Below are 14,638 nucleotides of genomic sequence, written 5' to 3'. Positions count from 1 at the left end.
ACCTAGTAAAAGGCGACTTTCAAATTCTTTTTGATAAAATTAAGTTTTAGGTTCTAATTTTTGCGAATTTTGTATGATAATATATTATGTAAAATTTCTCTAATGCTTTCTTTCTTATTTCTCCTTAGGTAATCAATGATTCTTTTCAGGTACTATCAGCTGCTCCGGGGGCTGAAGCTAAGTATCGCAACTCGGTGGCCGCTGGGTTAAATGCCACCACAATGTTTGGTTCTACAAACTCCTTATTTACAAAAATAAATTCTTCTCTCACATCCGTTCCTAGCACACTAGATAAAACACCACAGGGTAGATCAAGACTTTTGGAAGATTTCAGGAATAACAGATATCCAAACTTGCAATTGAGGTAAATACTACTAAGCCTAGACGTATACAGGGAGAGCAAAACAGTTTTAGTCAAAAACGTTTTTGGCTAAATGTATTTTCATGTGATGTAGTTTTATTGCCGATAAAAAAATAAAAAAAAAACTTTAATCAGAGTATAAAAAACTATATCACAAATCAATTGGAGCAAATAATACGAACATTTTACGGAAAATTGCATTTTTTTTCACTTCAAGCTTTTTGTTTTGTCTGAAAATTTAGAATATCTACTTCGTTTTATAAGATATTTCTTAATTTTAGGGACCTCAAGTGAAACATTTCCATAAAATATTCAAAGAACAAACTAAAAATCAAAAACAGTATCCACGACAATTTTCTGTGGTAATTACGCTGGCTGTTGCAATAGACAAGGCCGAATCCATCGTCGCCGCCTTGTATTATATCTCGGATCTGCCGACTGAATAGATTCCAGTGAACTATTCTTTTAATTAGTTCCTCTACTTCATCTTAGTCCTTTCGGTCTGGGACAGGTAACATACGGCTGGCACTCTCCACTCCCGCCTAGCATCGGGCTACGGCCGTGCTGGCCGATCCGTATGTAAACTAGTCTTTTATTTAGTTTCTCTAGGTCCGGATCCGATAACATACGGCTGGCACTCCCCACTTGTGCCTAGCATCGAGCTACGATCGCGCTGGCCGATCCGTCGCCGTCGCATAATATTATATATCGGTCACAGTCTCGATCCCGGAATAGGTCCTGAGAAACTAGTTCTGTGAGAAACCGGGAACTAGTTCCTTTCATTCCGGGGTCGGAATAGTTATTGGAACTAGTTCGTTCAAGAACTACACACCTCTATTCTGGTGTTTCCCCATTTTCCCCATCATCGTTGTTTCTTAGCTTCAATCTTCTGATGTGTTCGTTGAGGAGACGGTGTCTTGTTAAAAGCCCCGTGACAATCCGAAGATTGTTCTTACTTAAATCAAGAAAAATGTTTGATTTTGCTTGGTCGGAAGTCCTGAGAAATTTAAGTGTCCTATACTGTTGGAGGATTTCCATTCCAGGTTGCGGATGGAGTTTTCCAGGTTCTTGAGTTCCACTTTAAGTTGGTTTCCACTTGGGAAGCGGAACGGTTCTGGTCCAGTTAGTGGGGTGTTCGCTCTTTTTCTAGCTAGATCGTTTGCATTTTCATTGCCTTCTATCCCTGCTCATCTTTAGTCACAACCTGTGTTGTACCTGCAGCAGTGCTTATTTGATTGCAAATAAAACATTTCGCTTCCGTTTGAAACATAATGTATAAAAGACAAAAACGTTTTTGAATAGAATAGTTTTGCTCTTTCTGTGTCCGTCCAGTCTAAGGCTGAAAAACAATTTTATACGTATTTTAATAAAGTTTTTTAATTTCCAGAGATTTAGCCAATCACATTGTCGAGTTCTCTCAGGATCAGCACGGTTCTAGATTTATTCAACAGAAACTGGAAAGAGCGACCGCCTCAGAGAAACAGATGGTCTTTAATGAAATTCTTTCCGCTGCTTACAACCTCATGACTGACGTGTTTGGCAACTATGTAATTCAGAAATTCTTTGAATTTGGCACGCCTGAACAGAAGACAACATTAGCCCAAAAGGTATGTTTCAAAAAGAACGATTTTTGATTAAGACTGTACCTACATTTTGGTTAATCTTTTTTTTATAGGTTAGAGGACATGTTTTGCCCTTAGCTTTACAAATGTATGGTTGCCGCGTAATACAAAAAGCTCTGGAGTCTATTCCGCCAGAACAGCAACAGGAAATAGTACGGGAACTGGATGGACATGTTCTAAAATGCGTGAAAGATCAGAATGGCAACCATGTGGTACAGAAATGTATTGAATGTGTAGATCCGAATGCGCTACAAGTAAGCAACATTTAATCTAAGGCGTATTTATTTGATACTATAGAGTATTTTTGTCTTAAAACTAGCCATAACTTCAGAGAACCCGGGAGTTATCTATTTTTACAGTTATTTAGTTAATTATAGTTTATTTCTTATTAATTTAAAGGTGATTATTTAAAACAAGATTGTATTTATTGGACTTTTTTTCACATTTTAAAACTGTCGCATTATTGGTGCCCAACGTGGGGCACTAACTCACGACCCTGACGAAATTAGTGGAAAAAATTAGTGGTTTCAATTAAACTTTATACTTAAATGTTTACGATCTTTCACAATGTCTAAAAAAATCGGTTAAAATTAATAGGATATCCTAGGAAGTAGTATGTTGTATCCATAGAGAAAGCCTAATAATTAGCTTGGTTTGGTTTGGTTTTCTTAACTTTTTCTACTAATTAAAAATTATTACCACTAATTTTGACGTTCTGATTGCTGAAATTCAAATTAGAGGAACAAAGTTTGGTTTCAATTTGGGAACAAAGTTTGGAGATTCTAAATAAAGCTTTGTGCCTCCAAATAAGTTTTTTATGTTAACGCGAAAGAAGCTACAAAATATTTTTGGCTATGTTTTAACATAAAATGCTCCACTGTATTTAAGTTTTCTTAGTGTTTAGTTGCAATTCAGTGTCACTATTTTTACTCATTTTTACGTGTTTATAGTTTATAATTTCGTCGTTTTCTGGACAAGTCTACACACTTTCTACCCACCCGTATGGATGCCGGGTAATTCAACGCATTCTGGAACACTGTACACCCGAACAAACAGCTCCTATCTTGGCCGAACTACATCAGCATACTGACCAGCTCATTCAAGACCAATTCGGCAACTATGTAATCCAACATGTACTAGGTAATATATTTTTTTTTGTTATTTTTTACACTACTATTAAAATACTCTTAAGAAATATAATGATACTAACAATCTATAAGTATTACAATGGTATATTACTCTTAAATATTCAACTGGATTCTACTATATTTTATTAAATTATTAACAACTTTTCTTGGTTTCAGAACATGGAAAACCTGAGGATAAGTCGCAGTTAATCAACAGCGTTAGAGGAAAAGTTTTAGTTCTGAGCCAACACAAGTTTGCCAGCAACGTTGTAGAAAAGTGTGTTACTCACGCTACAAGGGCTGAAAGAGCCTTGCTAATAGAAGAAGTCTGCGGATTTAACGACAAGTAAGTCTTTATTATGTTAGAATTATCTATGGAACGGTCCACTATCGTAGTTTTGCCCCACGTTGGACACCAAAAATATGTGTTAACATTTTTGCTGGTGAGAGCAGTTTGATGATATTTTAGAAGATAACACCACATCTATATGGGAGGTTAATCACCGCGACCTTATAAAACTATTGTGCCCCCTTTCGTGAGTTTTCAATCATCATGTAGTTTCAGGGCTTTTACAAAAGCCAGTATCTGAGACAGTTTTACAGAGATTTGTTAACCATCTCTGATATCAGTCATACCAAAGTTTATGACACGAATGGTTGTCGTCTCGACAGGAGACAGTATCCTGTTAAAAACCCCGTGACAATCCGAAGATTGTTCTTACTTAAACCAAGGAAAATCTTTTGTTTTTCTCAGTCGCAAGTCCTGAGAAACTACTTTGAGTGTCCTAGACCTCTAGGTCCTAGGATTCCCATTCCAGGTTTTGGATTCTTAGTTCTGCTTTAAGTTGATTTCCACTTGAAAAGCAGAACGGTTCTTGTCCAGTTTGTGGAGTGTTCGCTCCTTTACTAGCTAGACGGTTTCCTATTTCATTACCTTCCATCCCTTGGTTGGCTGGCACCCAGAGTAGAAGGTATTTATTTTCTTTGCCTAATTTGTTCAACTTCTCATTGACAAATTTGATGAAACCCTGCTTTACAAATTAGACCACAACAATTTGTACTATTTTATTTATTTATTTTTCTTTTTCAGTGCCTTACACGTCATGATGAAAGACCAGTACGCGAACTATGTAGTTCAAAAAATGATCGACGTGAGTGAACCAACGCAAAGAAAGGTTCTGATGCACAAAATAAGACCGCATCTGAACTCCTTACGTAAATATACGTACGGCAAACACATCATAGCAAAACTGGAGAAGTATTTCATGAAAGCACCAGGCTCTATTTCTATTGGTGGCGAATTGGGTCCCATAGGACCCCCGACCAATGGCGTTTTGTAAAACATAACCTATCCAATTCAAAACGGATGATTTGCGCTGCAGACGACGCAGAAAAGCTAAATGAAAGCATTTTTTGAAATGAATGATACATAATAATGTTTTTTGAGCGCTATTTGAGAGATCTTGGCCAGACTTACGTCATTATAGTAAGGAATGCAAATATTCTAAAGGCATACACACACCTATATTTTTAATTTACATGGTCAGTCTCTTTCTGCACTGCAAAATAGAAGAATTTGAAGTGTCTTATAATATTTGCATTTGGTACTGACAGTTTTAAACTTCTTTTAATTATTTTCTTTTTAATTAAAATGTCCTACAGGGTGATTGTAGGAATGAACAGGTATTAACGAATATTTAATATGAGTAGACTATAGTTTATTTCACAAAAGATGATGGTTTCAATTTTTTGTACAAATACAAAATAACACAAGATTGTGTTATATTCTATCTTTGCCTCACTTTTGTGTTTCAATTAAAAGGTTATATGCGTAATACTTGACACATGAGAGTTACCTCAAGGGATGGTATTTTCTAACATGTTTGTACTATATTTAGTACATTTTTAAAATGAAAGAATATTACAAATTGTACATTACAAGCAAAAGTTAACCAAGTTAGTTAAAGGATGTGATCGCATTCATTTTTGTACGACATTTAGTACACTTTTAATATGAAAGAATAACGTTATTATTGGATATTTCAAACAAAATTTGAGCGATCTAAAAAAGATGTTCTATCAATCACTTAAGGTAATGATATATTTTTTGTTGTACCAAAAAGTTATGAACTTTATGACCTGAATGAAGTCATCTTTAGTGAAATAGACTATACATCGCCCTGTTGAGTACTCTGGCCCGGAAAAAATGCGCCTTTCCAGTATTCTTTCATTTAAAATCTTTATTTTAACGAATATTTTTTTGTTAATTCATCAATTTTTTTAGAGAGTGACTTTTTACTTTATATATATAATGGTTTAGCTTATAAGTTTTAATGTTAGCTTTGCTAGTTAGGAGGTATATAATATGTACAGCTGCCACTGGATTTTTGGGCCGTTTTCTCTGCGCACATTTTAACAGACTAGTGACGCAGAGGCGGCTCGTTATTCCAGAGGCGGACCAATTCTTTTTTTTTTCTGTGTATTATAGTTGTAACTTATATATAATATTTTTTTTTCATTTAGGAGCTTTTTTTTCGTTTTATCATTAATTCGATGGTTTTTAACTAACCTAAAGAGTTTTTAAACTTTTCATCAAATAATTTTTGAAAAGTTTTAGATTCATTATATAGACTTGAATTTAAGCGTATATATTTTAATTTTATTCATTCGACTGCTTTGGTAGGTTTTTTCGTATAAAATAGCCAGTTAAAAGGGTACTATGACACTGTTTTTTTTTCGTTTCATAATGAATTTGAAGAAGAAAACGCGAGTGCCCTGATAATACGTAGCTTAGAGGTTTGGCATCAACGCTCTTTATTTATTATCAAACACTTTTAGTAGGTTTCTTTTTATTTATAGTAAGTAATTTTAATTTAATTTTTCCTTTTTTTTTCTTTCTATTTGACGGCTGTTTGTTTAGGAAAAATATTTCTTAGTTTTCGGAATCTCAGAATTTTTCACCATGACATAACCATGGTTTAAATAAAATAAACTTATATAATAACTAACTATTAAATGGATAAAATTGTATATATAGTCATTTTTAGACTTATATTAACTTATATAAAACACGGTGAAGATTGAAACTAAAATTTCCCGGTATTTAATACTATATGCGCGATATTGTTATCTTGGTCTGTTTCCGAGTTTAGTATACAAGGTGTGTCTTGAATAGGTGTAATTATTTTAAATTTAAGACTCCAAAATCATACAAAAAAATGTTGAAAATTTTACATTTTTTCCTTCTTACATTTTTAGAATTTTTTTTTAAAGTTTTTAATGCCACAAGTTCTTCCTCCTGAAACTTCTTGATGGCCTTGAATTGTTGTCAATTCTTATGGTATCCACGTTTTGTATATTTGTGTGTTTTTATAAATGCACAGTATTTTTACTTTTCTACATGATAAATTACAGAAATTATGTTATTTAATTGTATTACTGAAATTTTAGAAAAAAATGCGCTGTAAATACTCATTTATTTTAAATTATTTTAAAATAGCAAATAGGTAAAATACGGTTCTTTTTGTTCACAATTACAACCCCCTTAAAATACTTCCACTTATTTCAGGGACACCCTGTGCAAACTTGCTCTAACGTTAATTGAAGTTTTAAAAGTCGTTCTTTAGGCGTTGGCTTATTAAACTTTGAATATTAATTATTAAAAATGAATTGACCAAGATAATTGCGATATCCTCTGTATATCTCCGTCTCTTATTGTCTTAAACTCACATACTTGCACCTTTTACGTGTCGATACCTTTTAAATATATTGTGATATAGACCTCAGGAAGTAAAATTATTCTTGATCGTCGTTTTTCATTTTTTTCCAAAAAAAAACTAGTAAGATTGTCAAAATTGTGTAAATTTTTCCTTATTTTCAATGTTTTATAGAATTTTACCGCATTTTTCAGTGTTCTGTATGGTTTCTATTGGCCGAATTGATTAAAAAATGGTTGGTTAAAGGTAGGTTCACATCGAACGGGATCGTACCGAATCATTAGTTCATATCTTCAAAAATATTCTTTTCATGGAATAAGTGACTACGCCACTGTATTCTACGTAAAAAGTTCTCCGGGGGTGTCTTATATTGCAAACTTATAAAAAAGACCCTGTAGTTCAGAAACGAAGAGGGCTATAAACATTTCCTTTACAACATCTTCTGTTTAATAAAAAAAGTGGGGCAGGTTTGTACAAACCCCATTCTAGCTTCACTTATAACGGATATGATTTCAACCGAAATGGAACACCCTGTATATACCTTATAAGAATAGACAGAGAAAATTCATTTTAACAAAAATTCAAATACTTTTGTGTATACAGTACCGTGCCGTCCGATCCCGATAGATGTGCACGTACCTTTAGAATATAACGTTTTTAGTACATTCTGAACTCGCTTACTAGAAGGTTTTAATGGCGTTTCAATCCAATAGAGACACTAGAATACTGCCGGCTTGATTTTTAACTTCATTTCACTGTAAAATTTAAAAAAAAAACGTATTCTCTGTAAGCACGTTTAATAATATCCCACTCAGAGCACTTAAGGTTGCATTTACAAGTAGGTTTAGCTGACATTTATCGTATTTGACGTATTGACGCGATCTCCCGTATCGCTTTCGATAGTAAAAGTTTGTAGGGACTTTGACAGATTTAACTAGTAAGGGGCGTTTTGAATCGAGAGATTATGATGCGATATCGATAAGGGTAGTAAGGGTTCTGTTAATTTTCGAGAGATACTTCACGCGCGGTTGCCAGTTTTTGTCGGTTAGGAAGATGATTTTTTTTGGGGTATTTAGGCGTTTTAGCGAGTTACTAGTTGTATTAGCTTTAGTTGTGATCATGTAAAATGAGCAATACTCCTATAAGGCTAGTGTATAGAAGCGTGGTCTGGATACAGCATAATGGAAAATCAAATGCATATTAAAAAGAGAAAAAAGTTGGGTTGGTACATTTCTTCTATGCGGTATTGCCGGATTTTGCATCAAAATCTCAAACCACCCAAGTAAGCGTTTACGAAAATGTTGCATCTAGGGTTGGATCTTTAATTTCTACAATTAGTTACTTATTTTATTACATGTGTAATAGATTCTTATTAAGCGTAGGTCACAGAACTACGTTATCTCACTGGCGAAACTACAAAAACAATCATAGTAGTTAGTTTGAATTTAGTCCAAATGTTATTGGTTCTATGGCGTGTAGCCCATGACACTGCATAGTTTTAGAATGAAGCTTTAACATTTAAAATACGATTACTATTTCTGAACAAACCAATGAATAGATATTTATTTCTATGATATTTGAAAAGAGGTGACTGCAGATATTTTATTCCAAGTTTTCAAGCAACTGTCTAACATATTTGAGCATTATTAAATAGCTTATATTATCGTCGTTTATTATGGTATTTCACACACGGAGCGGCAACGCTGTATGCCGCTTTTTATTTTGTCTTTTCCTCTCTCGTATGCATTAATATATTTTTTTTAATAGTCTTTACTAGCTTTATGGGTGTATTACTTATTAGACTAAATAAAAGAGGTATAATACAACTGGCAACCCTGAAACGTTCTGAATTCTATCTAGATTTTTAATTATAATTATTGAAACGCGTTATTGGTTGCCAGGTCATGTAAAATGAACCAAAAAAGGGTTATGTAAAGAATTGTAGATTTTTGTAAAGTACTTATTCCTATAGATTATACGTGAAAATAAATTGATGTAAAAATCAAAAAAAGGCGTGTGCCAATAGTGCTGTGGTTATTTCTTATAAGGGTTGTGTATTGAAATCTTTATTTTACTTGACTTGTACATTTTAAACAATTTTAGCCTGTGTAGATACAACTAGAGCACGTTTAAAATTAAACCTAATCAAAACTTAGTTTTAAAGTAAAAACACTTTTTTGGTTCGATTTTATATGATTCTGGCCCAGTGCGTCGCGAAAAGGCTGAGAATTTATATGATTATATACAGGGTGTTTCAAAAAACATGTGCTATCTCTAGTGGGGAGATTCCTCACGTAAAAATAAGATTTTTTTTATATGTATAGGTCCGATTTCGCTTTGTTTCGTAGCTACAGGGGGTTAAAGTTTTATTTTTTTTTCAGTTTTAATTTTCTTAATCTCCTGTATCTACGAAACAAAGCAGAATCGCACCTATGTTGATATAAAAAATAAACCATATTTTTACATTTATGAATTACCCCACGAGAGATGGCACATGTTTTTTGAAACACCCTGTATAGATATGTTTTATTTGTAACATAGAATTTGTAAATTTATATAATTTTAACTGATCGGTACATATTGTAAAAAAAAACTAATCAACCACCTTTTCGTTTTTAGAACAAGCAAAGTTTGTAAAGAGTTTTGTTTCTTTCCGACTATTGTTATTATTAATTAAAAAATAAATTGTATAATACGACTTGACCCTGTACATATATATTAATTTAAAGGAAAAAAGGACCTATAGTTTGTATAAAAAAAATCGATAAGACAAAAGACCTATGTATAATTTGTAATTTGTAAAATTTCACGAGTTTTTTTGTAAATAATATGGTGAAGTATTATTTGGAATTTTAAGAGAATTCGCGCGGACATGCCAGGGACGGACTATGCGGTATTTTTGGCGAAGAAAATTTACTTAATTCTGGAAAATAAATGTTTGTAGATCTTTACATAAAAGTCTTTAATTTAAATTTAATTTTTTTCTAAAATGTTGTTATTGGCTAGTGAAGTTTAAAACTGCTTAAAATATGTTTAAAACATGTATGGTGTGTAGGAGTTTTTTTCAATAAAAAAAAATACGTAAAAACTATTTGATAAAAAAATATATAATGCTAGAATTTAACGGACTAAATAAAAAATATAGGATCTTCATTACAATGCGCAGTAGTGAACGCAACATCTACCGGCAGCTAGACGGCCCGCACGCTGTTCCAGAGATCACAGCAAAAGATATATTTTAAAATTCTCTCTCGAAAACGTTGCTACCTATTAGACTATACAGGTTGTTAATTTGTTTATTACTCGCGGCAAAATCGCGGTTCGTTTTGTAAAATTTAAACTTCCCCCCATCATTTTTTAACCAGTCAATCGAAAATTCTCTCTCGAAAACGTTGCTACCTATTAGACTATACAGGTTGTTAATTTGTTTATTACTCGCGGCAAAATCGCGGTTCGTTTTGTAAAATTTAAACTTCCCGCCATCATTTTTTAACCAGTCAATCGGGGACCAGATTTTCGATATATCAAAATACTAAATAACTTATATAAATAACTATAAAAGTTCTGAATGAGACTTACTGGTGAACTGAAAGGTACTTTTGATTTATTTTAAAGACTTTTTTGTATTAGGGGTATTACTCAAAATTTTCTAAGTAAATTTTCTCCGCCAAATAATATCGTTGTATGAAACAAAGTTAAATAAAAGAACTTTCTTGTATTCTTAGAAGAATTTAATCATGTTATTACTTGACTTAGAGGAATTTAATGTATTGTAGAACTCGATGGCACGAACATTATTCAACAAAAAGTATTGAATTTACATACATACATAATATATATTGTGTAAAGTGTTAAATGTAATGATTGTACAGTTTTATCATTTTTTTTTCTTTTAATTTTTCTCTATCTCATTGGAATTCCACAAAATCTATATGTGTCTACGGTATATTTATTTTTTTAGGCCGCCAGGTATCTCGAAAACTATACAGAGTGTCGAGATATAAAGCGGGCCTAAAACGACTAGTAAGTAATAATATTGGTGTTGCATTTATATGTCGTGTACTGATTAACATTTAACTTAAATTTCATTTTTTTTATATATTCCTGCACAATAATTACTAATCAACTGAAGAGGTTATGTTCATTAAAATGGCGAGTGTACCAATAAAAATAAATATAAAAAAAGTGTGGAAAAAAATGCAGACATCTGTTTGGTTACTACAATTCTCATAGATTTTAAGGATAACATACACCATTTAATGTTTTATATTAACAAACGTTACTAATTAAAAGTTTATTATATATTTTATGTATATAAGTGTATTTCTGGTACTTTCTCAACAAATTTTTCACTATATAAAATAAATGCATGAAAAACAGACACTTTGTATTTTAAAGTTCAATATCTTTTGATCAAGTGGGCTGATTTTGGTGATTTTTTAAGCAACTTGTAGCTAAATTATTTGTGTGGTTCATCCCAATAGCTTCATTTTTGTTAGAGATATTCACTTTTGAAGAAGACAGTTAACAATATTAGTCAATAAATAAATATTAGTCTTCTTCTAAAATAAATATCTCCAATAAAAATAAAGCTATTGAGATGAACCAAAAAACAAACTATCGTGAGAAGATGCACCTTGATGATAAAGTCCTTACTTTGTTAAATTATTCTACAGGGTGTTTAAAACTTTCGCCAAAATAACATTTTGTGTTCCCTCGTATAGTAAACAAATGGAAACTTTTATTTGAAAATTTAGAAATAATCTAAAAAGTCAAATATCTTAGCTACAAATTGCTTAAATATTCATCACAGTCGGCCCACTAGATCAAAATATATTCAACTTTAAATTACATGTAAATTTTAATGTACTACTTGCAGTTACATATGCATACATAGAAATATATTGATAACTTTAAAGGTAACACAAGTTAAAACATGTTTACATCGTGCCTAACCATTCCAGTAACTAAATAATTTTCATTTTCATCGTTTCTCATTCTAATTTTGTAATATACCATTATTATTTATTTTATTAACAATTACAATCATTAAATATACGTTAAAAAGTTCTGTATAGAGATGTAAATATACTTTTTAAAATAGAAATCGCTTTAATTTTAAAATTATCGATAATAAAAAATGTACATTATAGAAACAAATTCCAAGGTAGGTAGTAACCAAACTGATCCGTGCTTTTTGAAAGTGAGTTTCTATAAAATTTAAAAAGTCTCAGGTTTTTGTATTATATTGTAATATAGTTTTAATAAGATTTAAAAGGAAATATTTTTCAAATCATCAAGTTTTAGCCCTGTAAAAGGACTTTTTAAATTTGCTAGGAATATCTCTTTCATTTAAAATTTTCAAAAATAAAAAAATACTTCTTTGAAATCGGGTAGTTTTTTAATATGTGTTTTTTTGACTTAAGAATATTTTCATTGTTATTAAAGGAGGCATTATTTTGACAACTTTGACAGTTAATGTGTCATAATAATAAGCGTTTTGGCATTTCGAAAAAGTTAAGTTGTCAATTGGTACTGTGTTTTTTGAAAAAAATATAAATAAATGTTAATTAATTTATCAGAGTTGAATTTAATATGTTCTTAATCAAAAAAAAAATATGAATATAGTTCCTGATATACACTTATTTTAAAAATATAGGAAGGAATTCAGAATTACTACTAAAACTAAACTTAAACCAAAAACAAAACAAAATAGAGAAATAAAATTTTAGGTTAGAATTCAAAAATCAGTCAGCTCTATTTTGTGGTGCCTTAACTGTGAACTACACAAACATAAATGTCAAGGTAATGTCTTACTTTCTATATCTTTCTATTATTTCATTATTTTACACTACTCGATTTCAAAAAAAATAGTTTTTTTTTTATATTTAATAATTACCACCATACATAGCCATATCTAAACCATATACATAAAAAATAATAGCATTGAAAATGATGTATTTTAAACTCCCTTACCGCTGGTGAACGCAAGTATTTGTATATAACTGATATATTTTTGACGTATTTTTATTTAAAAATTAATTTACGTTACATTACGTTTAATATAATTGTCAGTATTGAGAACACTAAAATTTTCTGTATAATTCACTAGTGTTTTCGTATTAGATAACTTTGCTTATGTTTTTTTTTTGGAATTCCACAAAAATTTTGTAGCTAAAGTGATCAAACTTCACTTACTTGTTTTCAGTGTTGCCACTTCTTTTAAAAATTAGTATAATCTGCATAGTTGTTTAATATAAACATATTAGTGAATTTTTAAAAATTTTTTGACAAATAAAAATAAAATATAAAAACACAGCGACTGGGAGGACAAAAGCTTTATTGGGCACGAAATAATTTTAATTTTAAATGGCAGACTGATGTAAAGATTACTAAAACGAGTTATATTGTAAATTGTAAATTCTTTTTTTCGTTTAAAATTAAAAAAATCACACCTACTGTATAATACATATGTAAAAATATAATAAAGTGTAAAATGAGCCGTTTAATAACAGCAACCAGACTAATTGTAATTAAAAAAAAAAGATACAAAACATTGTAAACTATTGTATTTCTAAATTATGAATTGTTAAAATGCGGTCTCTGTATTTATTTCTATTGTTTTGTTTTGTTCCGGTTCAGAGCGCATGCGTATTTATCATCATAAAAAGCATCTACGGAGTCTATTTACAGAAATCTTGTGCACAAAAAAAAACATAATTCGCCTCCCCTGTATACTATGCGAATTAATAGTAATACAAAATATGTCCTCAAGGATATTTTACAACTATTTTCTGGTAAATAGATGTTTAGATAAATACGCAGGCCTCTGTATTAACATATATACAGGGTCTCCAAGAATACTGGATACATACGGAAAAAATATGTATGTTATGTTTTTAGAAATTTTTATTTTTGTCAAATCTTCTATATGTCGTTTTTTGGCGAAAGTTTGAAACACTCTGTAGAATGGTTTAAGAGGATAAGACATTTAAAAACCGCTTTACCATCAAGGTGCATCTTTTCTCTATGGATTGTTTTTTTGTTCATCTCAATAGCTTCATTTTTGTTGGAGATATTCACTTTTGAAGAAAACAGTAACAATATACAGCAATTTTTAGTATTAAAACTATGCCTTTGCTTTTGGTCCTAACATCGACACACCTATAAAATAGTGTTTTTTGTTTTTGCTGTGTTGCTGTTATTGAAAGGTCATGTATTATTATTGTTTGTTTAGTAGTTACTTTGGTATAGATAGTTTTAAGTGCAGTAAGTTGATCTTGACTAGAGTAACTACCAACAAACAATAATAATATGAGTCTCCAATGACAATAGTGACATTACAAAAACAATAATAACTTTTTCATAAGTGTCTTGGTTAGGGCCAAAAGCAAAGGCATATGTTTTGAATATATGCCTTTGTTTTTGATCAAATAAATAATTAAAATCGAATAATTAATGGTTAAATTCTTATTAAATGTTTTCAGCTTCTTCAAAATTGAATATCTCCAATAAAAATAAAGATATTGAGATGAACCAAAAATCAAATTATCGAGAAAAGATGCACCTTCATGATAAAGTGGTTTTTAAAGTCCTTACTTTGTTAAACCAGTCCCCAGGGTGTTTCAAACTTAGAGACACTTTTATCAAGAATAAAAATTTCCTGAAAAACTTTTTTTCGTACGATTTTCAAATTCTTGGTTACACCATATATATTTCCTCTTCATTAAAAGGGCTCAGACTTCCCTTATTGAAAGGGACCCTTTCTAAGGGACTGGCCCGCTTATTATAGGTAGCTGGTGGGGATCACTT

General features: G+C 31.2%; 1 protein-coding gene across 10 annotated transcripts in view; it reads left to right on the top strand.

Moving 5' to 3' along the window:
- Window positions 1-9,151, top strand: part of LOC115878934 (pumilio homolog 2-like) — a 476,089-nt gene extending 466,938 nt beyond the window's left edge. For 6 of the 10 annotated variants that reach the window (XM_030895648.1, XM_030895897.1, XM_030895966.1 and 3 more), the window contains 6 exons: window positions 129-364; window positions 1,734-1,968; window positions 2,037-2,237; window positions 2,934-3,123; window positions 3,288-3,456; window positions 4,201-9,151. In XM_030895648.1, coding sequence (XP_030751508.1) covers window positions 129-364; window positions 1,734-1,968; window positions 2,037-2,237; window positions 2,934-3,123; window positions 3,288-3,456; window positions 4,201-4,450 — 1,281 coding nt within the window. In that variant the 3' untranslated portion in view covers window positions 4,451-9,151. The remainder of the gene's footprint in view (window positions 1-128; window positions 365-1,733; window positions 1,969-2,036; window positions 2,238-2,933; window positions 3,124-3,287; window positions 3,457-4,200) is intronic. The other 4 variants (XM_030895706.1, XM_030896204.1, XM_030895840.1 and 1 more) reach the window with 3 other exon arrangements.
- The last annotated feature ends 5,487 nt before the right edge of the window (window positions 9,152-14,638 follow it).

The sequence above is a fragment of the Sitophilus oryzae genome, unplaced genomic scaffold, assembly GCF_002938485.1.
Source record: "Sitophilus oryzae breed Bouriz unplaced genomic scaffold, Soryzae_2.0 scaffold_1000_pilon_pilon, whole genome shotgun sequence".
Classification (NCBI taxonomy): Eukaryota; Metazoa; Arthropoda; class Insecta; order Coleoptera; family Curculionidae; genus Sitophilus; species Sitophilus oryzae.
This window is presented reverse-complemented; position numbering and strand designations above follow the sequence as displayed.